Raw genomic sequence first — 25,441 nt, 5'->3', positions numbered from 1 at the left:
CAGAGGGTGGGCAGGTGCACACACAGAGGGTGCTTACTTACTTGTCAAAGGTGATCTTGATGGAGCGGCCCACCTCAGCCTCGATCACCCACTCGCAGCTCAGTGAGTCCTTGTAGTAGCCCGGCCACCCCGGAGACAGGATCACCCCGCTGGGAGCCGAGAAGTGGCCGCCGCATGGGGCTATCAGAAGAGGAGGGATGGAGGGAGAAACAGAGAGAGACAGAGAGAGAGAAAGAGAGAGAGTACTATTATTAGATTTCCCATCCTTTTTTTCCTGTTCCTTCATTTTCCTGTTCCTTTCCTGTCTTAATATCTTTCCTCTTCTTTGCCGCTTTTTTTTGGGGGTAACTGGATTAGACTTTCATTTTTTCCCGCTCTGTCTCGCTGCTTGTCAGCAGCCGCGTTTTATCTTCCGTATGAGACCGGCGTTAGAACACAACCAGGACGTGGCAGAGCCAGAGAATACAGGCAGCATGACTAATGTGAGACGACTGACGGCAAGCACCCCCCTCTCTAGCCACCCCCTGCCCCCCCACACTCCACCCCAACCCCCCCATTCCTTGGCCTCACATCCCCTGGTCTCCACCCCCCTGCCTTCAGGGAGCATGAGCGGCCCCGCAGGTGGGTGTCCGTTCTACTTAGTTTTCCGTCTCTCCGCCGAACAGACTGGGGATAATTGCCTTCACAATTTAATCCCAAATCCTCTGCACTCGCCCTATACCTGTCCTGAGAAAAAGAGGGGGTGGCAGACAGAGAGAAAGAGAAAGACGTGGGAGGGCATGAGGGAGTGGGAGCGAGAGAGAGGGGAAGGAAGGCAGGGATGGATGGATGTATAGATGGATGGAAGACATTATTAATCACCGTCATTACCTTCACATTTGGGAATGGGCCCGCTCCACATGACCTTGCTGTTGGCCAGCTCGCAGGTGATGGTCTCGGCGCCTTGCGTCTTGATGAAACCCTCATCGCAGATCACTGAGATGGAGCTGCCCAGCTGGAAGTTGTCGCCGAAGCGGCGGGCGTTCAGCGGGCTGCCGGGGTCTGGGCACTCGTTGTGGCCAAAGGCTGTGGAGGCATCAGTCCCACAAGCAGTAAGAGTCACTTCTACCCTGGGTCACACCTGCCAATGACCTGACTGACTGATCTCAGGTCAGGAATGTGCAAAATATGACTTGGAGTGTCTGACCAAAGTGTCACTGTGCGACGGTGACCAAATCACGTTTTGGTTCTGGAGACTGGAGATGTGGCGGTTCTAGCGGTTCTACCCTTATAGCAAACACACTCATACACTCGAGAAAAGCTTGTTTGTTGCTCGTTGTGGCCAAAAGCTGTGGAGGGAAGTAGTCCCACAGCAGTGAGATTCCTTATCTTATGCCAATTGCTAATTCTGGATCAATCTAGCCTTGGAGAACCTGCCGATGATCTAACTGACACCTCAGGTTTGGACTGTGCAAAACATCACTCAGAGTGTCTGACTAAAGTTTCACAACTGTTGGACTGTGACCAAATCACTTTGTTTATTTTTGTTCTGGAGACTGTAGATGTGGCGGTTCTTCCCCTATAGAGAACACACTCATACACTCGAGAAAAGCTTTGAGCAGCCAAATTATGCGTGTTAGATCAAGCTTGCAATTACCCTCAGCAGGAGGGGACATCCCACCCATCTCCTGGGGAGCGGGGGGGGGGGGGGGGGGGGGGGGGGGGGCACACCTGCAGCACAGTGTGCAAACACACACTTCATCATCGGTCGACAGCTCGAAATACAACACCCAGACCGATCAGTGCTGGCTACGATTAATTAACAGTTGCCCGAAGTCCAGCTGCACTCTTAGTAAACTTAGTGATGACCTGCTGCTAGGTTGAACACATAGCGGGAGGCGGTTGGGGCTGGGGTGGGGGTGTTTTTTTTTGTTGTGTGGCCGTAACATAAAAACACACTTTTTTTAATTAGCCAGGGGGTGTTTGTGAAGCTACTTAGTGTTACTACTATCCCTCCCAGCTGTTTTGTGAGGACTTTTTCTGAAGTATGTGAGAAAACCAGAAACAGATGGTTTCGAGAAGAAGTTTGTGAGATGGGGAGGGGGGTGTGTGCATTTGTGTGTGTGTGTGTGTGTGTGTGTGTGTGTGCGTGTGTGTGTATGCGTTTTTGTGTGTGTATGTGTGTGTTTGTGTGTTTATTGAGGGAGTTGGGTAGTGGCGTTCAGGACCCTCGATTTGAGGTAAACAGCAGGCAGCCCCTCAGCCACTGATGGATGCTTTGTGACAGCAAGAGCCTGCAAGTAGGACATGGCGCTTGTCAGAGCGCATACACGTTTAACAGCACTCAATCACAGCGACCCTGACAGCTCTTTAAAGACAGCATGGAGTTCGGGTGTCGCTCCATAAAAAAAAAAAAAAAAAAGGGCAAGGCTGGCAGGGTTCGTAATGACTGGTGCCTAATGCAAACTAGACTAGTGGCCTGTTTTTTTCCCCTCTAGGTCTGAAGACTTGATGGATCATCATGACATTTCACGTCTTCGTATTTGGTATTTTTTTGTACATTAAAAAGTAATTTTCAAGTCTACAAATGATGCATAGTATCAGGTCTATGTTTGTGTTTGTGTGCATATGTGTGGCCATCTGTGCAAATGATACATTATAAGGCACACCACACAGTAGGAACACCTTTAAACAATGTATAAGCACACGTACAGAAAAATCGAATTGTGGCTGAACAGTAATAACAGTCAACCCGGATGCCCGCTGGGCGTTGTTAGATGACACTTACTGGTGTATGTGATGTTGAACCCTCTGCCGGACATCGAGTGGTCGGCCTGGAACTCCAGCCTGAGGATGTTGGTGTTGCTGGTGAGGTGCGAAGACACCTCAGCTCCCGAGAAGCGCCCGAGGATGGGGGAGTCCAGGAACTCGCCGTCCTTCACTGTCAGGAAATCGTAGGGCGCCTCCAGGTCAAAGTCATTGAAGGCTAGGTGGATACGGCTGCCCGGCTCGGACAGGACCAGCCAGACGCAGTTGAGGTTCTTGCCGTAGCCTTCCGGGTAATCCGGGGACAGCACTGTCCCCGTTGGGGCAGTAAAGTTTGACAGGCAAGGAACTGGCAGGGGGGAAAAACAGCACATGTAGAGAGATAGAATGGTGTATGTGTGTGTGTGTGTGTGTGTGTGTGTGTGTGTGTGAGAGAGACAAAAAGAGAGATAGTGTGTGTGTATGTTTATGTGTGTGTGTGTATGTGAGTATAGGTATGTGTGTTAGGGTGTGTTCGTTTGTGTGAGAGAGTGTGTTTGTGTATGTTTATGTGCATGTGTATATGAGTGAGTGTGTGTGTGAGAGAGAATGAGAGAGAGAGATAGAGGGAGCAAAGGTAAAGGGAAGACATATATCAGTGCGACACCAGGAATGGACTAAACTAACAGCGCTCGAGTGGGAGACTAGTTATAAGTCACACTGCCTTGCCACCAGCTCTCATCAAACACCATCAACCCACTCACCAGACATGCTAATTGCTTCAACGCATAAACGGCAGCATAAATAAAAATCCACGGCCGTAATGAGTGTGTAAATGTGTGTGTGAATGTGTGTGCATTTTCTGTGATAGATGCATGTGTGACCGGATTTAATCATGCATGGGTTTTTAAAACATGCCGCAGAGCCCAAAGTCTCCGCCACACTCTACAAGCAATTAGATCCTCCACACTCGATGAAATATTCATGCACACATATGCCAAAGACACCTACATCTAATAATAGGGGGCTGTGCTGTATCTATTAAAATAAAACAGTGGGGAAGGGAGCTTGTCTAGGTGTGTATGTTAGAGCAAGACAAAAAAAGACGTGGTTATAAGTGTCTACAAATTGAAAACATTAGATCACAAGTAAAAGATCTCAGTATTCGAGGGATTTAAATAGCATTTTGTTGAACTTTCATTTACTAGAAAATTATCTTGCACTGCTTTATAAATCAGTCTTTCCGCCTTCCTTTTTGGAAAGCTTTGATTTCGGAGAGAGGGTAATTAGCCGGAGTAATTTAAAAGCAATTCTACATCGTATATGACTGCAGCACAGTACTGCCGCAGAAAAGGTGATTGCATTGGGTGACATTTTCTAGCCGTTGCAATGACAAATACATTTATAATGCTCACGCCTCAGGGAGAAAATAAATAAAGAAGCATTACTACATTGCTATATAGCATGTAAAACATTACATAAGAAACATAGTTTGAATGGCGACAAATGTGTCTGTGAGTAGAATTAAATAAGACTCCATCTTGGGACATGGTGGAACATAAATTACATTTTGGGAGAAAGAATGACATATATATATTTTTTTTTTGCTATGTGAACTAGCAAAATAAACAGGTTTTAATGGGGGGAATTAACCACAGATAAAGGATGGACAGATTTCACTTATACCGCACATTTCCCACCACCCAAAGATAACCTGTGGATTTTCATTAACACGAAAGAACTGGACGATAGATTAGGTGCCACAGCAACTTACAGATGCACATGGGGACGTTGGCAGACCATTGGTTGTTGTCCTGGCAGGAGATGGTCCTCTCACCAATCAGCTCGAAGCCAAACTGGCACTCGAAGCGTAGCACATTACCGTTGAGGAAGCCGTCGCCCTCACTGATGCCATACAGAGGCGTCCCCGGGTCTCCACAGCTCTCCTTGTCGATTTCTGTGGAGGACACAGCCTTATCAGAGAACCATTCTGATATGTCCTCAAATAACTCCAAGCGTGGCTCAGTATGTAGGCCAAGGAGAGAGAGATAATAAATAAAGAGAATAATAAATTAGAGCCAAAAAAAATCTAAAAATCTAACATACGAACTTGCAAATGTAACAGAATCTAGAATTCTCTTTCTTGCTTGCAAACATCTTACGGAGGCAAACACTGAAAGAATATGTTGACACAACCAATGGACCATCATCCTTCATACTTCATGTTGACACTCTCCACAGTGGAAATCGGAAGAGGTGAAGGCAGAAGCCTCTGTTGGGCCGGCATAGGAGCTTGGCTTGGGTTGGTTCTCCTGTCCCTACTCTTGTCCTCTCACACATAACTCCCTGAGGCACACACACACACACACACACACACACACACACACACACACACACACACACACACACACACACACAGACAGAATCCTGGAGGAGCCCTGAGTGGGGTCATCCTGCCCCAGCAGCGCTGGATTCCCGCCTCGCATGGTTGGAGCGGACCGGGGGCAGGCTGGAGAAGACTCCATTGCCGGCCATACATCTTCCAGCGACACGGAAGCAGCCAGTCGGAGCTGAACTCTGATCCCTGTGAGACGAGGCCGGTGGAAGCACAGGACAGGAGCGAGGAGGTGGGGGTGGGGGGGGGGACAAGAAAAACTCCACTAAATTATATTTAGAGCAGGATCAATGTAGGCGCACGCTGGGCGGGAACTCGGTCGCAGGTGTAATGGAAGCCGTTTGCAGAAGCGTGATATATTGCATTAATTTCAGACATGACACTCTCTTTATGGGTGCCCACAGCAAGGCACCTAGCCGCTCAATCCGAAGTGTGTGTGTGTGTGTGTGTCTGTGTGTGTGTGTGTAGGGGAGGGGGTAGGATATGTTTACAGCTTTGTGTTTTACGGCTTCAAGGGAATGGAAAAAAAGAGAGAACCAACTGCTTTAGAGAACGATCGGCATCTGAATAATGTCGGACAATAGTGCATTAAAAAGTGTAGGTTTGTGGAGCGCTAGCCCATGGGGAGTTGGGCAAAGCAGGGCGGCTGTGACTGCCAAAACAATTCAGTCATGCATGCATTGGCTCACCTCATGTCGAAATAGCTATTGTGTAGGCTGGCATAGCTTCCACTACAGCGGAAGCAGACGCTGCCACAATGGAGAGATTACGGGGCCTAGGATGACGTGTTTTTTTTCTTTATCGAATGGTGGCATGTCTACACAGCTTTGGTGCACAACAACAGAAAAGACATCCATAGGAGATCGGATCTATAAATGGTCTCTAAACCGGCGGTAATCACTGAGCAGGCAAATGCGAACTAGGTCAGACTTGTGTGTGTGTGTGTGTGTGTGTGTGTGTGTGTGTGTGTGTTTGTGTATGTGTGTGTGTGTGTGTGCCTGCGTGCGTATGCACGTGTGTGCGTGCGTATGTACGTGTGTGTGTGATGTTATGGAACCATCTCTGATGTTGAACAATGTGCTTCCGAAAAAGGGGCCTCATTAAAACCAACTCAACTTCTCATAATGATACACAACCAATCAGATTAAACAGTTAGCAAAGGTCTGAAGCAGCCCCCAAAAAAGCCAAGAAAAAGCAGCAACTTTTTTTCTGAAAGACAATGACTTCAGATAACTCATTGTGGACGTCATCTGGTTTGGGTCCTTCCATCTTTTCATGAAGCATTTGGTTCTTAAAAAGAAGCACTCAGATGTCTTTGCACACCACGTTGCGCATGGTGACTCAGTTGCACAAAGCAGAGAAGCGAACACACACAAAGGGCATGCACACGGACGAGAGTGTGCCCTTTCAAACACATCCTCTACTAATTGTATCGCCATGCTGCATGGCAAAGACCACAGGCACTATTTCCACATAGAATAGCAATCAAGACAAGATAAGTAGATACTGCACCACTACTGATATGAAGCCGACGAGTAATATTTTGCTTATGGAGGGAAAACTGAAATTGCCTTTCCACGTGCGCGACTTGAATGGGGAGGAACACTGGCAACTCATTAATGACCCTTGAGGCTTGCCGTATCTGTCATCTTGGTTCATAAAATGCATATTAAGTTTGCGACCTCATCAGGGATCTACATATCCCACTAATGGTCTCGGGAGGTACTAAAGCCGTCAAGGCCTCAGGTTGCTGGAGCCTCCACGGCGAGGTGGCACGAGTGAGTTACGGCATTCTCATTGCATGTGGACGTGCAATAGAGGGTTGACTTGCCTGCCGCTTCAACTACATCGTGAATCAAAAACAGCCTAAGCTTGCTGTAGGGTGAGATCATGTTATAAACAGGAACATTCTTAAGATGGAACTACGACAGTAAACAAAAGTGCTTTATATACAAAAGACGAAAGCTTGCAAAATATTCAAGAAAACATTGTGTGCAATAGAACATAGTGGAAAACAGTTCATGAATTTCACGGTCATATTACAGGCCAACCTAGTATGTCATAACATTGTAGGTATCATAACTTACATATTAACAACACTGCCTTGAGTTATTTCCCCATGAAACATCACATCATTAAAGGTAAGACCTATACAGTTTGTTGGCTTATGTTATAACTGAAAGCAAACATACACAACATAAAAAATAAGGATTATTTTACAAAGTATCAAAATAAGAGAAGGTAAGATACTTTGCAGTCACCATGTATCTACTCATCAAGGTCTTTCCAGATAAAATCAACCAAATAGAACTTTTCTAGTGGCTCTTCCACCTCAGATCTCACACCCATATTTCCAAGCATTGTGACCTGACCAGAACTGGTGAGAAAAAACGACCTTCAGCGAGAATTGTCAAATAAACCATGCCATTATGTCACGCCAATGTAAAAGCAAGTCCCTGGTGTAAATCGCTGACAGGAGATGAATTGGCGGGACTGAAAGGACAAAAAGATATCGCTGTAAACGCTTGATAATGGGAACCTAGAGTCTGACCACAAAACCAGACTCATCTTTCATGTTCAAATGACTGAAAGATTAGCTCGTATTGAACTTTTGAAATATGGCGACTGTATGATACCTGTAGTAATTAAACCACTTTTATCGTGATTTATATGTGGTGTGAGTGGGCGAATAGCAATTTTTAAATAATTTTCTTTCTGAGATTTTACCCCTTAACCACCATGCAAACGTCTACGCACAGATGAACAGAGTTATCTTGCACACACACACTCACCGCAGGGGCAACTATTTTAGCATAAAACCATTATGTTCACAAACATCACGTTCCATCCTACTGAATATTGCATATAATGCCATGTATGTAATCTATAGTGCGCTGCACACAGAATGTATATGAGGGTGCTTCTTTCAAATAACTCTGCTAAGATGAATAGTCAGCAGTGTGTGAGGCACAAAAAGGACGCTCAGTTTAGTAATTTGTTCTCTGCAGATATCTTTAGTAAACTTTTCAGGTGTGACACCTCACTTACTAAGTGTGTCTCTGCACACACACACACACACACACACACACACTCATAGACTCACACACACTCACACACACTCATACACACACACTCACACACACACTCAGCGACTGATTTTGCAGACTGATTTATATTCACAATAGCCTCCTGTTTTGTCTCTGGTGTGCGCTTCTACCATGAAACTCAGTAATATCATCTTTAGCCTGCAGCCACCCAATTGATTCATTTCTCAAGGATTCTTCAGCCGCAATACAAAGCACAGCAGCTGCAGTCTGCTCAAGAGCTGAAACCACCTATTAGGCCATACCAACCAACCAGTCAGAGAGAAAAACAAATTCGCCCCTCCACAAGTGTGTGTGTATATCTGTGTATTTCTGTGTGTGTTTGAGGGTTCACTGTGTTCATTTGCCTCTCAGTGTGTGTGCATCTGCGTGTCTCTGCATCTATTTGTCTCTGAGCTTTCTTGTTCGTGTGTATGTGTACACGTGTGATTATGTGTGAGTGTGTGTTTGTGTGTGTGTGTACATGTGTGATTGTGTGTGTGTGTCTGTGTGTACATGTGTTATTATGTGTGTGTGTGTGTGTGTGTGTGTGTGTGTGTGTGTGTGCGTGTGTGCGGGTGTGTGTGTGTGTGTGTGTGTGTGTATGTTCATGTGTGATTATGTGTGTGTGTGTGTGTGTGTGTGTGTGTGTACATAAATGTAACTATATGTGTTCCTGTGTTTCTCAATGTATCTGCATCTCCATATCCCTGCATTTGCTTATTCATCACGCGTGTGTGTATGTGTGTGTGTGTGTGTGTGTGTGTGTGTGTGTGTGTGTGTGTGTGTGTGTGTGTGTGTGTGTGTCTGTATCTGCATATATGTACCTCAGTATCTAATTTACTAAAGTGCCTTAGTGAGATCATCTCTGTTGCACTGTGTTTGGAAAGATTCATGATATATTGAGGATGTATACTTTAAGATTATATTGCAGCAGATTGTATTAAATATGTAACAATCAAGTTGAAACTTTGAAAACAGATTACAATACTGAAGCATGTAGATAAAACATGGCCATCAGTCTACCCCAGCATCTTCATACATACCCAGTCAGGCAGTCAGTGTCTCTTTGTTCAAATAACAGAAACCGCTTATATCCATTTTGTATTTTGTGGTACACAGTGCTGTCTTCTCCCATACCGCCTGGGATCAGGGATTCATGGTGTAATGCAGCCATTTGTGAGAAAAACAAAGTTTATAGACTTTTAAACCGGTAGTTCAGTGGTATGTTGTTTTTTACTGCACTTCTAAAAATGAGAAACTCTAAGAGAGTGTCCTCTGAGAATGCCAAAGTAGTTCTCGATTTCAGCCAGCGTTGTCTTAAGACTACCTGCTTTACACACCAGAGAAAATTAGTCTAAACTACTGGCCTTGAATGCCATGCTAAAAAAGCACAGGGCTTGCTTTTATCAATGTAGTGGTTCAAGAGTGGGGAATAAAGTTGACTCATTAGAGTAAAACACTTCAGGGATAGCAGAGGGACGAAGCCGCAAACACACGTCATAAGAGATGGAACTTTTCTTTCTCCTCAGTGGCAAATGACAAATATAGTCTGCATGTAATCACAGGAAGGTGTGAGTGGACTGTGGGAAAAATATGTTTACATTTTCTCGAGTGCCGTTGCAGCTAGCGTAAACACACACACAAAAAAATGATGTGTGACTAACCGGTTTGTCAGCAGTAAAATGCGGGGCTGAGGAAAGCTCGTGTTATTTCCTCCTCACCAGAGCACCAGCTTAAGTAAATGGATGTTTAAACGGCAAAAATGTTTCTCAAATGACTGTTGATGAGGCTCCTGCAATGTATTTACAGTTATGGATGGTAATGGCTGTCTTCGTGGGGGGAGATCTAATTCAAATCGCAAGTCTCAACTCTCCCCCACCCCCCATGTTTCCAAGAGATATTATAGTAGTCTTATTTATTCCTTATTTTGCAGGGTTTGCACTCAAAAGAATTTGCTCATTCAGTGCACCCCCCTCCGTCCTCCCCCCGTTTCTCACACATACTCTATCCCCCTTTTCTCTCCCTCTCTTGATTTGTAAGTCACTTGCCTTCATCAGAGTGGATGGCATGCTGTTTATCACTCAGACACTAATTTATTACAAAACCTTGGGCAGGGAGAAGATAATCAGAGATATGGCCGCCACAGATTTTGTAGCTTGTAGTGAGTGGATGGGACTCATGTTTGAAAAAGGACAGCCTGCAATTCCTTAAGCCACATTTGGAGAAGAAAAGAGAGAGAGAGAGAAGAAGTAGAGAGACAAGAAGAGGGAGAGGGAGAGAGAAAGAGGGAGAGGGAGAGGGAGAGAGAGAGAGAGGGGGGAGCTGTTAAGAAGGGTCTGCCCATCTCACTGCTGCTGGTGTTTCTCTGCTAAAGACAGGACTGATGTGTTTGTAGGCCGGGACATTTCCCCTCACATTATCCTGAGGTCAATGATGACCTCGATGGAAGTGGGTAAACTAGCATGTGTGTGTGTGTGTGGGTCTATGTGGGTTCAAGGGGGGGATGGGAGGTGGGGGTTGGGTGTTGGAAGTTTAATGACCGAGTCTTGCCTTCATTCATTTGTTCACTCACTGCGAATGAAGGAGGGAATGAATCAGCTATTTGACAAGTTGGTTCAATTGCCCCTAGGTCCGCTGCCTTTCTGATTGTTTGGCTGCCGATTTCTCATCTCGCACGCTGTCTCTCTCAAGGCCTCTAGGGCTTCAAAAACTCATTCCCTACTTTTCCACACGAGGTGCTGTAGTCTTGTGTGTGTGTGTGTGTGTGTGTGTGTGTGTGTGTGTGTGTGGCTCGCCAGAGTGTACTTCCGGTATGGCCACAGCGGTGCATTCCCTTCAGACGTCTGTACCTTTGTAGTTGATCTTGAAGCCGATGGATCCCACGCTCTCGTCCGACTGGAGGTGCAGCCACATCTGGTGGGTCATGCTGACGATGAGGTCGGGAACGAAGCTGCCTGACAGACTGCAAGAACGGAAGTGATCAGGGACACCCTGCCTCAAACCCTAACCTATATATGGCAAGCCTCAAGGGTCATATTCATCCATTTACTGCCCTTGGTTCTCTTGATACTACTGCCCTTGGTACCAGTGGGGTGGCTGTGATGCATCATTTGGAAATAATAATAATAATAATAAAGCTTTATTTGTATAGCACCTTTCATACAAAAAATGCAGCTCAAAGTGCTTTACATAGAGACACAATCAGGAGCATTCACAAAATAAAAGAATCCAACACAAGCAGTAACATATCACACATTTCAAATATGTAAAGATTTAAAACATCTAAAACAATCAGGGGCACATCACACAATAAAAGATATAAAAGATAAAAATAATAAAAGAGAAAAAATATATAAGAGGTATAAAATAATTTTAAAAGATTAAAAGGAAAAAAAACAGAGATTAAAAGAAATTAAAAAGATTTTCGTTTTTTTTTATAAATAAAAAATAAATATAAAAGGATTTAAAAGATAAACACAATCAGGTCTTGCTAAATGCTCTAATATATACAAATGTTTTCAGGTGTTTTTTAAAGATACTAACTGAGCTTGCCTGCTTCACTAAATTCTGCTAAAGGAATCCATGCGATACTACATATGTTTCTAAATGCTTGTTACTATCGTTCAAGCAGAAAAGACATTTAATGTCCTTAGTATTTGCCAAATGGGTGGTTGTGATGCCTAATTTAGTTGACACTTTAGAATATAAACTGTTAAATGTGTGAACTGTTAAATAGAACAAATGCACAAACTTAGTTTAAACAGTGTCATATTTAACCACCATAACAATATATATATATTTTTCCCACATGACATTACGTGTCAGCATAAATCCCTTGTTGATGTCAGGTGGTGCAGGTGTGTGCAGACAAACATGCGGGCACTCACACTTGAAGCACGGTGGCTGGGTCACCGACTTCCCCTCCATCACCGATGGTTAGCGTGTCGTAGGCAATCTCCATGTCAAACTCTTCAAAGTTAATCTGTATTACCTGTCGCAAGAAATGAGGCATTCAAATGACCTGAATTAGGTTTTATGGCCCTTGCATAATTGATTCCAGACAGCTGACCAAGATCTGGGGCAGGGACCACCTCAACACAGCTGTGCATTGCAGAAAATGGCAAGGACAAAAAGTAGATAGCAACAAACCGATTCTACTAGATACGAACAAATCTTTGATTATTTTTCTTTCAGTTTGTTTTTCATTCATTCTGGCAATATATAAGAGATTCCGGAGGTGTTGCTGTTCTGTAAGATAATAATGGCTGTCAGAAAGGTATATTAATACTGCAACAACACTTTACGGAAGTGTAATAACGGCACAAGGGCAGATGGCAGATTGTGTCTAGAATATCCATCACTGTGGTACTCAAACAGCTTGTAAGGTAGGTTTGCTTTAAGGGAGCTATACATGTTCGTCAGACTCTTCTTTATGTGGCGCTCGTTACTCTTGATGTTACAATCAAAATAACAACAGTAATTGGACAGCGGGCGGCGTGCCGTTTACAATGAAAGGCGGTCTCGCAGTAATTAAATGGCGGGGAAGACATTTTCTTGGTTCTCCGCTTTGTCCCTTAGGATACCAGCATGTCTTATATGATTTTTCCTCTCTGTCTCCATGTTGCAAACCCCGAGGGGGTTCCACTCCATATGGTTAAACCGGGGGGAAAATATCTTTCTTCTGCCTAATTACTCTAATTACACACTGTGCAGTCAATACAGTACATTAATACAAATCTAGTTAATTTGGAAGACGGCATAATAATAGAGGAGCTTTTGTCCATGCCAAGGCTATGGTAAGCATTGTGTGGCAAAGGGGCTGAGGCCGATGAACTCCCTGTCCTTATTAACCCATTAAAGACCATGGGGAGATAATTAGTTGCCATGGCGACAGGCTCTGCTAAGGGCCGGGCTTGGGTGGCTCTAGTTATGTGAGCTGCTTCGGAAGATGATTGATGCTCCAACAACAACAACACTCTCGATCGCTCTGCCCAGGCAACAGAGAGCTCCGTTTAGACAAACCGATATCGTGAAGTGGAAGTGGGGAGGAAAACACAACAACGCTCAACTCTTCCCCCTTGCTGTGGCGGGGGGGAAGTACAGCGTTCACCTGTGTGTGTGGGTGCATGGCCGCCGCACCAGCACTGCACAGCACTGCACAGCACTGCACAGCACTGCACAGCACTGCACAGCACTACACAGCACTGCACCGCACTGCACAGCACTGCACAGCACTGCACTGGCTACCGAGTGAGACTTACTGTGGTGCGATGATTAAGGCAATGGAGCACAATATCGAATGGCAAAGTAATGAGCCAATATAACAGAATTATTACCCCTGCAATGAAAAGGCGAAATCTTGTGAGGAATGACATGGGCGAGCGAACAAGGCCCACTCTTTCTTTCTTCCCCTCTCTTTATTTATCTCTCTCTTTCTTTCTTCCTCTCTCTAACAGACAGATCTATTTCATGCGAATGGGCAGGCAGACCTTACTGAATAGGTCTTTATGTAAAAATCCTGTGGTTCGGCTGCAGCAAAAAAACAGCCCCCTTTATGTAGTCCTTCATCAACATAACAGGGCATTGCAACACCAACACAGTCTCAGCAGGTGGGACATAGAGATTGGGTTAGGGAACCAATGCCATGTGTTTGCAGTAAAAAAGGCAGCCATACCAAATGTATTCTCATAGTCCTCTCAAAGGGGTCGAAAACAGGTGGCCCTGCATGTTAGCTACGTGCAATCTCACCAGCACACATCATTATTTGTCACAATAATGCCCATGCCACTCCATGCTGGACGAGTGCGTTTGTGGAGGCTTGGGAGGGAGAGGCAGGAGAGGGACCCTCTCCAGACACGACACCCACACCTGGGGAGGGGCCTGAGAGGGGCTGAAGGGTCCTCCAGAGGGGCCACCAGGGAGCCAGGTGCCTGATGAAGCAGGACAGTACGTGTGTGTGTGTGTGTGTGTGTCTGTCTGTGTGTGTGTGTGTGTGTGTGTGTGTGTGTGTGTGTGTGTGTGTGTGTGTGTGTGTGTGTGTGTGTGTGTGTGTGTGTGTGTGTGTGTGTGTGTGTGTGTGTGTGTGTGTGTGTGTGTGTGTGCGCGTGTATGTGTGTGTGATCCCTGCCCCCCCCCCCCCCCCCCCCACCCCCCAGTGTAATCAGATCCAGGTGCTTTCCCTGGCTGTTCTTCTATGTCTATTTGCCCCCTGAGATTAGGGCTTGCTGACACCACCAGGCCTCTGGTCCTCTCGTCAGCCTCTTTCCACCAGGCAGGAGTCAAGCACAGTCCTCAAGTGCAGAATCCCATCGGTGATAGCAGCAGTGGCCCTAGAAATGACTGCAATTTCAAAATAAGCTCTGACCCTTTTCTTTGGAGAAAATGGCTTACAAGATAAATGTAAATTAATGATCATTATTTTTATTTGTGTCATAAACAGTACTATCCATCATTCCAAAATGCTGAAATGCGAGAATTAAAGATGATGTTCTGTCTCTTGTTACTCAGGCTTCAACTGCTGCTTATATACCCTAATTAAGGATGTGCTTGGGTAGATTTACTTCAGCCGCGCAGCTATTCGTCAGTTTGTCAAAACATGTCTGTCAAATTATAGTCTTATCATTTAGAAGCGTCCTCCCCAAACATATCAGTCAATGTGGAGATTCAGAGTTCCATTCAGAGTGAGAGAGTAAACTGCTAAACGCTTTCAAACAGTTTGCCTCAAACATTCTCCACAGGGTCTCTCGAGGCATGGAAAAACTGGCGAAATAGAATGATTTTCTTCGATAATCAACAATCCAGAGTTTTATATAGCATCGGGTGGAAAAATACTTTTTGTTCTTCGAAATCGTTTCGGCTTTGATCGGGCAGTTGTTTCAGAATATTCTATGCAATCCCCAATCTGGTTTCACCAGAGGGATTGCCAGTCTGTTGTGTGTGGGGCAAGAAAGATTCAATATTCAAATTTCTTTGTTCACTTCAAAACAGTCAAACGCATCTGCTTGTGAGTTAACACCCTGGGACGTCATTAGATTAGTAGCTTCTAAATTGAATAAACAAGAAAGCAAAAGAAAATCAGTCCTCCCTCAAGCACGATCATCGGTCGACTTTGATCTGTAATAAGTAAACAGTGAGCTGCTCTATACTGCGACGTACGGCTTATCAGAACACGGTGATCGCGAACAAAACCCCACTGAGCAGGTGAATGTAATCACACAACATAGGAGACAATCATGTTGAGTATAATGCACAAGGCAAGGCAATCCTGTTGCACTATCAATCAGATAAGCGGATTACCAGGGGCACTTATAATTAACTGTTCCAACATGCACCCACATACCAGTACTATCTCATCCTGTGTACAATTCACTCAGTCAGTGTCAAGATGACACTGAAGAGAAAACAAGACTATTGCTATCTGACCCAGGACAAATTTTAAACTGGAGAATGACACTGCCACGATGCATTGTCACAGTGTCCCCCAGTGCACAGACAGTGTGATTAAGCGCTGGTTTTTGGCATCAACTCTGACTACTGACTGTGCAGAAAACAAGAGGCACTGAACTGACCATGTCGAAAAAAATTAAAGGAGCACTACAGTTAAAATTTTAGCGCGTAACAACGAGTTTGTGGCAATCTAGCTAAGATGCACATAACTATTCACACCAAGGGGCATCTCGCAAACATCACACTTACTTAAATTAATTTTGTAGACGCTGGGAGTCAGTGCCCTTTGTTTGGTATAGATAGCTACCAGTTGAGTCAAGGATATTAACAGGCTAGTCTCAGTCTCAAACAATCCATGAAAATGGATGAACACCTCTCAGTTTGAGCTTGAAATGGGCTCCAAAAAGAAGCAGAGGAGATTCATTACTCTAATCCTCAAGTCAGACATGTGTCCCTTTGATGTGGCTACGAAATGTGAAATTACATATAAAACATTACTGCGTCTGTATTTCAGCAGTCTCAACTAAACCACCAATTATGCTGCCGGTGCAGCATTTTCAAAACAACAATTCCACTTGAAATATGCCACAGTTATCTAAACTAAAAGCATGCTGTTGTGTTTAGTTTTTTTCTCCAAATCTGACCTTAGCTGTTTCACCAGAGGTTAATAATCCAAAGAGAGATAGGCCACTGAAGCTGAGGGCATTAGGGTTTCTGCATGAGAAGGCTTTTCTGTGTCTGTACAGGACTCATCATGCCACTGCAATAAACACCCACACAGGAACCCACAGAAGAAATGGATAATGGACAAAAGGTTGAGTGCATTGGGGTGGGGAAGAATTCTGGCAGGTAATTAGACGGGTGAACATCTTAAAGCTTGTCCTTGGCATGGTAACATCGGGATGTTCATCTGCCGTGTTGTTACGTTTGAGAATGAGATATACGGCTATTTATTTATTTATTTATTTGTTTACTTATTTATTTCCCACAACATTCTTGTTGCTTCTGTGGGACCCATTCATGAAAAACAGCAAAATTGAAATGCTTGCGTGTCCGTCTGTAAAATCACCATCTATAATGCATCTCTGTTAATGACGTCACACTTTGTCAGGCGAGAGTGGCAGAGGCGGTGGACTAATGTTTGGAAATTGAATTAAGCCTTGACACGCCGCAGTTCCCTCTCACCAAGGTTAAAACAGGAGCGCAATATAAATAAATTGGTGCTCTAAAAATCGTGTCTGCCAAAAATAAATGAAGCAATAATGTTCTGTAGAGTAAGCTGCCATTAGCCATTTTTCACTTCAAGGAGGGCATAGTGATCGGGCAATTTGAAGAGGCTACATTTTAACAAAATCATTTCGGGTCTCCTCAAGTGCCCCTTTTACCGAGGGGAGAAATTAACTCTTGCTACGCACACCCTCTGGCATTCCTTGACTGTATAAAATGGAGGGGTTCTCGCTCTGAAACAGTCTTTTAAGACTACCCAAAGACACACCATTTAAGAGCATTTAAAGTGAGTTGACTGTCCATAGACATCAGATGGCAAACTACAGTGTATGTGCTGGGACACAGCATATCTACAAATGGAATCTCCAGGGTCGAGCTCTCTCTTTTTCTCCCAAAAGGTTGCTTTCATCTCTTTCATCTCAAAAGGTTTTTCTTTTGTCCTGTTGTATTCACTACTGATAGCACAAACGGTACATAAGTTAGATGGTGTCATTGAGTCACAGTGCAACCGGGTTTGAAAACTAAAGTACAATTTTATGAAATGTTACATGCATTTAGTTATTAAGGTTCGCCATTAGACACAGCGGGTACCTTGTGGAGAATAATAAGAGATATAAAGCCATTTTGTATTGCAGTAACATGTCTAGCTGGGGATCTCAAGGGCTGAAGATCACTTCACATTTCAGCGTATGCTGCTTCTGTGTTTTTGTCTAAACTTTGATGTCCTAGCACATTTTGTGTGGAGGGCTGAATAAGTGCTCTAGTAGCATTTGTCAAAAAAAAATATTTTGGTTCTGAAGGGGACATCAAAACAAGTTTTGACTTATTGCAGGGAAGAAAACAAAAACCTTCCCAACTCCAAGGCTTCAGGACAAATAGAGAAGTAGGACTCTCTTGGAGGAGCATCAGAAGTTCCAAATTGGTCAAATGCCAGTTCCACAGCCTCTCCCTTCAAAACAACAAACGTCAACAACCACAAAGATAGTGAAAAATAGATTTTGAAAAAAACAAAAAAAAAAACACCATGACCCACAAGGCTTTCATGCTACTCCTCATCTATCACCAAATGGGAATATGTCCAGACAATTTCATAACGGTTTTCTGAACATTTAGATGTTTCAGCCAGAGAACTGGAGAAAAAACAAGAGAGCACAAGCCTGGAAGGCCTTCTACGAGGTCCTCAGATTTGATTTGCGTGAGGGACAGGCAAAGGGGGAGGGGGGATGAGAGGTTTAATCAACCTTTCTGGGTGGCTACATAGTGGTGCTCTTCAGAGGCCGAGTGGCACTGCACAAAACTGACAGTGGGCCACTACCTGTGGAGGTGGCCTCCAGAAACCATGTCGCAAGTCGGGGTATAAAACTTCTTTATGGATAGCGGTGCAGACAGGTGCAGAGAAGGTCAATGGAAGACACTGACTGGGGGAAGAAATTGGTTTGTTGTCCTAATTTATTGCACCGCGAAGCGAGTGGGTGGACAAGTAGGAGCGCCGTCACTGTAGCCACGCAAACTCGGAGGCGAGTCCTTGGATTTGTGAGATGGGGCGGAGTCAATAGACTCCTTTCTTTCTTTCTTTCTTTCTCTCTCTCTCTCTCTCGCTCGCTCCCTCAGTTCCTCCCCCTCTCCTTTCTCTTGCTTAGATGGTAATTCTGAAATATATAAGCAGTTTCAATGGCTCGAATTAACCCAAAATCAATGAACTTCATTGCTTAGCAGATGGAGACCCAGACGGAAATGTCCCTGTCTGGACTTCCATTACAGAAATGACAGCGAGCCACATCGGTCTGGTTGGCATAGGCCACTCTCCAGGTTGTTTAGGTGCCTTTTCCTTTATTCTTATGTATGCTCTTCTCCTCCCTGCAGCTCTCCTTTCACTGTTTCTTTCCTGTTTTCCCCTCTGCCACAGCCTGTTAACTTGCTACAGCGGCACACATACGTGGAACATGCTCAGGCATGCGACAGGGCTACATGCGCTTTTATCGCCTCTGTTTTTACAGTGAGCGTATAATAGGCAGTGTGGTTGAGCTGAAGTGCAGCAATAAAGGCAGGAACAACCACAAATAAAAAAGACACAGCCTACCTATATAACTACTCTAACTAACAAACCCCCCGCCAGACGATAAAAGTTCACGGCCATGCGGGGTGAAAGGCCTTGAGGCCTGTGTGCTGATGGTGGAAAATGACGGGGAGGAGGAAAAGAGTAGAAGGAGGAGGAGGAGGAGATTGGTTCGGATCAAACAGAAGGCCAGGAGGCAGAGGCTGGCCAAAGAGCTGACGCACGTTCGCTCTGCACCAGCGACGACACTGACCCTGGGAGAGGAGCATAGAGACGCGGCGCCAGAATACAGATGAGGGTCTACACGGACCCGCAGCAGCAGCAGCAGCAGCAGCTCAGCTCAGATCAGCTCAGCCCAGACCAGGCCAGGCCAGCACAGTCTCCTCTCTCTTTCTCTTCTGGCCCCCAGCCCTGCTGATGAGGGCGGCTCTCTGGAGCGAATGCAGCTGGGAGCCGGATGAGTCCACTGGGGGTAAAATGGGCTGGGATTCATCCAAAATATTTCATAAATTCGTTTTGCTTTCTTTTTTTTTTCTCCAGCTTTGAAAGCCACCCAAAACCTACTCAAATGTGTTTTGGAAGAGTTTTTTTTTTCCTGGGGGTTCATTTTTTCTGCTTAATGCTCATAGGAAGAAGGGACTTGTACCCTTAGCCATCCTTCAGGGCATATGGCATGAACACAGGATGAAAACGTTGAACTTTCCTGAAGGGCGCCACCTCATCCATTCGACCGGTCACGAACTGTGCACACACATACACACACACACTGTCCTTTTGTATCATCGTCGCCATCCGTGAAGCATCACGTTCAATGACGCTACCTACCTAGCACACAGGCAGCTACAGTACCTGTGATTATCGACATCCACAGCAATGACCTGGCTAATTGGATCTGCCAGAGGGGTGGGTCTATGAACAGGCATCGGCACAGCCGACCTCACGACATGCTGCTGCTGTTAATTATTAACAGTCACTGGGGAAAAAATATAATCCCACCTCTTGAAGGAGACAAGGCTGGAATAATAAAGTGTTACAGGGGTAACCTACCTTATTGGGGTTACTGGCGGTGATGATCCAAACGCACTGGGAGTTACTGTCATACTGGATGGGGAAATTTGGTGATGTGAAAGTACCGGAGGGACCCTGAAGATTGGAGCCACACGTTTTCTCTGGAAAAAAGAGAGCAGGAAAGAAGGATAGATGAGGGATAAAAGACATGGACAAAATTTTGACATTTAATAAGCCGGAGCTCACAAGAGGCTGCTCTTAATTAGCTACAGATGTTGCTAAATGCCACCGGGCTCATTTTCGTGTCGCCGGGTTTTTGGGATAAATAACACACTGAGAGCCATGCTCTCACCGTAATAGGGTTTTTGGGATAAATAACACACTGAGTGCCATGCCTTCTCCGTAATAAGCCACCCCCCCCCCCCCCCACCACCACCCCCCCCATGCAAATGGGTTTGTCTTTTCCCCTTCCTCCGCCGTCGCTGATTCCTGGATAGATTTGCAAGTCTAATACTTCCCGAACACCTCCACACCGTCATCCATGACCGATTTTCATTTGTCAGCCATTAGCAACAAGAAATCTGGGGCCTCAGACTGGTAGCTTTCATGGCAGCCCAAAGAGTTCATTTCAAGTTAGGCTCAACCAGCGACACTCGGGCCTGATTCATCTACATAATGGAGGAGTGCCAGTAATAATTTGTTAAATAGATCGGCACGGTGCGTTTTGCCAAAAGCTCCTGACAGGGACATAAAGAATAATAACAATAATAATAACCACATATTAAAAGAGAGAGGTAGTTTATGCATACTGGAGCTGGGCCAGTCTTATTTGGGGCATTTATCAACAGTGATGTCAATGTGACGGTATTTTGATTAAAGACAAGGGTGGCATTATCTGCGGTGGTGGCCGGATTTATCTGATGCTGCATCTTGATTGCTTTTGAAAATAAATCAGTCATTATCAGCGAGGAGGTGTGAATGGGGGGTGGGCTGTCTGGCCTTCATTTGAGTTTGTCCAAAAGCGTTGTTGCTCTTCCTGAAGAGTCACCCGGTGCAGGAGGTGTGGCACATAATCAGGAAAACAAGAGCGTCTGCAGACAGAAGTCCACAATCGCGCATTTAATGCAAAGCTTAGTTTGCCGGTACCTCACAGTCTCCATCACCTCACTTGAGGGAGAAGTAGGGCTTAGAGGGTGGTTCATAAGCCAGACACTGATGAGAAAGCTAATGACGACAGCATCGGCAAGTATTTGTGTCCCTCTCTTAAAGCAACACTGACATGTTTGCCATACAGACACAAGACAAGAACTCCATTACGCTCTTCACATTATAACAAGGCAAATCAGTTAACAGCCTTTTGTCACTTAATGAACTGCCAGCACTAAAGCACTGCCTCTTCTCCACAGGCAACCTTTTGCTCTTAAAAGGCACAAACATATAATATGCATCATTTTTCTTGCCAGGTTCTCACCTGTAAGTAAAACATTTTTATTAAAGATAAACTGAACACACACACACAAGACACTCACAAAAAAAATACTAGACAGCAGGACTCAAATGTATGATTATCTCAGGGTACCCTTGGGCTGTCCTGAAAATATAGATCCAGGCAATTTTCTGCATGGTTTCAAGTGGCATATTACTTAATTAGTTTGTGCAGTGTATAGCCGCAGGAACAAACAGGCATCCGTGTGACACCAGGCTAGTGATTTAGCACTGAGCTAAAGGTCACGAGACCACTGTGAGAAAGTGCCACAAACTTTACGATTAGCCCTAGGAGGTGTGTGTGTGTGTGTGTGTGTGTGTGTGTGTGTGTGTGTGTGTGTGTACGGTGAATGGGGTTATGTAGGGAGGAGAAATGGTGAATTGTGACGGCAAGTATATTTGTGGTGTATGTGTCCGAGACCTGTGCACCATACAGATCTGTGCACTAGACAGTGTATATGTGTGTGTGTGGGTGTGTGTGTATGCATGACAGGAAGCTAACACATAGAGCTTTATTAATGAGAACTTTGTGTAAGTTCTATAGGTGTGTGAATGGCTTAGAGCAGAGTGGGGAATTTACTCTGCACTTGTGTTCCCAGCATGAGGCCTTGTTCTCTTAGAGCCCCCCACTGACTCACTGCACATGCCTGTCCTGCAGGGTGGCAGAAATGCAGCAGCAGGTTACCTCCCTCCTGACAACTTTCTCTGTCCCACAGTTGCCTTGGCAACACAAGGCCCTCACCTTAACTCCCTTGGCTTCCTCCTCCTTCACTGCCACTACAGAGTCGCCTCTCTTCTTTTCTCCTCTGTCTATTTCTCTTTGCTCTGTTTATCTCTCTTTCCCTCTCTCCCTCACCCTCTGTCCGCCTTCTTGAGTTAAGACAGCGAGAGCAGCAGCGCTGAAGTGACAGGCACAGAGGGACATAAACACTTCAGCCCTCTCCCCTGGCCCACCCCACCCCCATCCTTTGTTTGGCCTCTCTGCATCCCCTCTCCCTCTCTTTCTCTCTTCACCTCCCTCCTCCTTGTAGTCTCCATCTTTCAGCCTGCTTTAGGGGGGCCATCACATAAACACAACTGGTAACAACTTATGGACGAGGGTGAAATTTAGGGCCCCAGGGTTTGGCCGAGGGGGGCTGGGGGGCGCGAGGGAGGAGTGTGTGATGGGGCGGTGGAGGACGCGCCGCGCTCCAATATTCCGGTTGGGTACCCTGCGCGCATGCTTGCTCTGCAGCCGCTGCCGCCTGACAGCTCAATTACCAGCTGTTAAATAAACGGCCTTGGCTTCACGGTCTCGCCCGTTGGCGTCGCCACCACCCCGGCAGAAATTATCTATAAAATTAAGAGACGGGCGGGTGTGCAAACAATTCATTACTCGCCCAACAACATCCTGTCAGTATCTATCCCACCTTCACAAATAAGGAGCGGCAAGCTCGCCGTGGTGAGTGCGTGCCGCCTGTCGCCTCATGATTCGTTAACTGAGGGCATCAGCCTCGCGCCCTGAACGTCCTTATGAATCGGCGTAGCCTGAGGGAAATGGCACAAAAGAGGCACATACACCTCTCCTCTCTGTACCTCACTTGGGGACAGATGTACTATTTACTTGCTAATTCAATTATTTATCTATTGTATATGTGTGCGTGCGTGTGTGGGGGTGTGGGGGGGTAAGTGGGGGGGTGGTGTCAGGGTGACTCGCTTCCTGTGTAGCATTCACATTAGCTGAGATGCCCCCTCGAGTGGTGCCTCTTAGCGTTATCATCTGTTTTAATCATTAACTTTCACTTTGATTCCTAGGAGGAATGCCAGCCGGGAGATAAGCTTTCACTTCAACATAATTACCCATCGCAGCTGATAAAACACTCTGCCCATGTATCACTTGTTTCCTCCCCCCCCCCCCCCCCCCCAACTCCCCCCCTCCATTTTTGGTGTTTTATGCCTCTTGACATTGTGACTGACCTCCGACAGGGGAGGAAGGAGCAAATTCAGCAGCGGGAGGAAGGATTAGGGGCATGTTGCGATGGCACAGGAACAAAGTAACCTCAAAAACAATTGCCACCCGGAATGATCAATGACATCATTAACCCTGGACAACAGTGCACTGCCTCGTTCCCCTCTCTGCTGGCTGCACCCCGCCTTAGTCTCAGCGCAAGTTAGAGTGACATGCACACACACACACACACACACACACACACACACACACACACACACACATAAATAACACTCTGCAAGTCAGACACAAGTTCACACATTTGCCATCTATATAAGTTGTTTTGAGAAGGACACATTGAAACATGTTGAGTATTTCTGCACTATCAATGGCAGAATGGAACAGAACAGCGTGTTCTTTCTGGCATCAAAGCCTGGGCGGTAGATCTGTGTGAATAAGAACCTGAGGTACACACAGAATAGGGAGAGCAGCTCACCGAAGCATTGTCTGCATGCCGCTGTTTAAAGCAGGAATGACTCTTTCAACCTCTCTGCTGTTCTGTCAAAACACGTGATGATTTTTCGAAAAACTGTCGAGCGACAGACTATCTGCACATATGCAAACAGAACTTTTGTGACAAAAGTTCTAAAAACCGGTTGTGAAACTGGTGGCCATCTGCGTGCTGTTCTTGAGGCCATATGGCTTTGTGTTCTGTGACGTGTCGAAGTGCTTGTGATTGAGTGGTGAAGAAGTGGTCTGTGGACACCAGGTTCACTGGCACTGACGCTAGTTGGTCCACAGTGCCCATGGCCAATATGAATGTCAATGTAAAAGTGAAAAAAAAAAATCAACTTGTGTCCTTTCATCACACGTGACTTTGTATAAAAGAAATCATAATTTGACATTTTTAAGGGAAACGTTATACACTGATGATCAGAAAAAGGCTTTAGGGCAAAATTAATTTGGGGCCAATCACAGTCCCTCCATGGATTTTTGTGTAAGTTCAGCAAACTGGGAGGTGATTGCGACAGGATTTGGCATTGACTGTCTGGACACCCCCCAAAGAGCTCTGAACTCCACAAAGGACTAAATGGAGCAGGACACATCGATTTGTCAGTCAGTCCATCGGTGGGCTGAGCAAAATAAATAAATAAATAAGTAAATAAATAATATCCTGGCCATTATCCACTAGAAATTAAATCGAGACTGGCTGGATCAGCCTCCTTGTGTGAAGCCTTCAAGTTGCTTCTTGCTTCTTTTCCTAAACAGATGGGTTAAAGTAAGGCTACCTTGACGCATTTCAGCTTTCAGCAGAGATTTACATGCAGTCGTTTTGCTGCTTGACTTATGGGGTGTTATTTCATAGCCGTGTATACATGCTGATAAACACCTTGAAGGTTGTCAGATCAACCGTATTTTCTCAGGAGGCTAGCTTCTACCATGCAAGTGCTAACGCACACCAACACTCAGCATTGGTTTTCTTCTGCGATATCTGGTACGTCTGTCCCTTGGGCTTCGAATCAGAGGATTCCAACCCTGAGAACTTGGTGGGTGGTGGGTGGGTGGCTCACGCACAGGCTTTCAGCAAGACGCCAGAGCCATGCTCTCTCCTTGGGGAACTGAGTCAGCCAGAGAGTGGGAAGACATCCAGTTAGGTGACATCCAGTACCCTAATTGATATCCAAAATGAATATGAATGAATAATTATGCCTCAGAGTCGTCCATGTCGCTCCAACTCATTTCTGTTCCTAATTAGATATAATTAAACTGTCGGCCTGAAATATGGAAACACTTCCTCGTCCGCCGTTAGGACTTAACAACCACGACCCAACCATAGACACTCAGGCGCTCAGGTCACAGCAGGTGAGGAGACGGGGCTCTTTCCACGGTCACCGTGCCTAGATGAATCTCAGTGAGCCGTGATTGGGGTTGCCATGGTAAAGAGACACCGCTGAGGAAGAGACGGCATTCAGCATGTGTCGAGTGCTCGGCGTGCTATGATGGATGTGTCAACATCTCTACACCACATTCCCTACCCAAGAAGGGATAACTTTGATGCCCCCCCCCTCAAAAAAAAATGCCTAGGG

The 25,441-nt window shown here is 45.5% G+C and overlaps 1 protein-coding gene across 1 annotated transcript in view; it reads right to left on the bottom strand.

Annotated features, from left to right (window-relative positions):
• The window catches only part of csmd3b (CUB and Sushi multiple domains 3b), a gene marked incomplete at its 3' end in the record, with an annotated part of 385,413 nt that overhangs the window by 157,195 nt on the left and 202,777 nt on the right, over positions 1-25,441 (bottom strand). Inside the window, exons 10-16 of the mRNA XM_080837924.1 lie at positions 19,982-20,103; positions 12,093-12,196; positions 11,055-11,167; positions 4,499-4,681; positions 2,768-3,094; positions 871-1,065; positions 42-180 (exon numbers count right to left, since the gene is read on the bottom strand). Of these exons, the coding sequence (XP_080694050.1) occupies positions 42-180; positions 871-1,065; positions 2,768-3,094; positions 4,499-4,681; positions 11,055-11,167; positions 12,093-12,196; positions 19,982-20,103 (1,183 nt within the window). The remainder of the gene's footprint in view (positions 1-41; positions 181-870; positions 1,066-2,767; positions 3,095-4,498; positions 4,682-11,054; positions 11,168-12,092; positions 12,197-19,981; positions 20,104-25,441) is intronic.

The sequence above is a fragment of the Sprattus sprattus genome (assembly GCF_963457725.1).
Source record: "Sprattus sprattus genome assembly, chromosome: 4".
Lineage (NCBI taxonomy): Eukaryota > Metazoa > Chordata > Actinopteri > Clupeiformes > Clupeidae > Sprattus > Sprattus sprattus.
The sequence above is the reverse complement of the archived record's forward strand: the minus strand, read 5'-3'. Positions and strand labels throughout refer to the sequence as shown.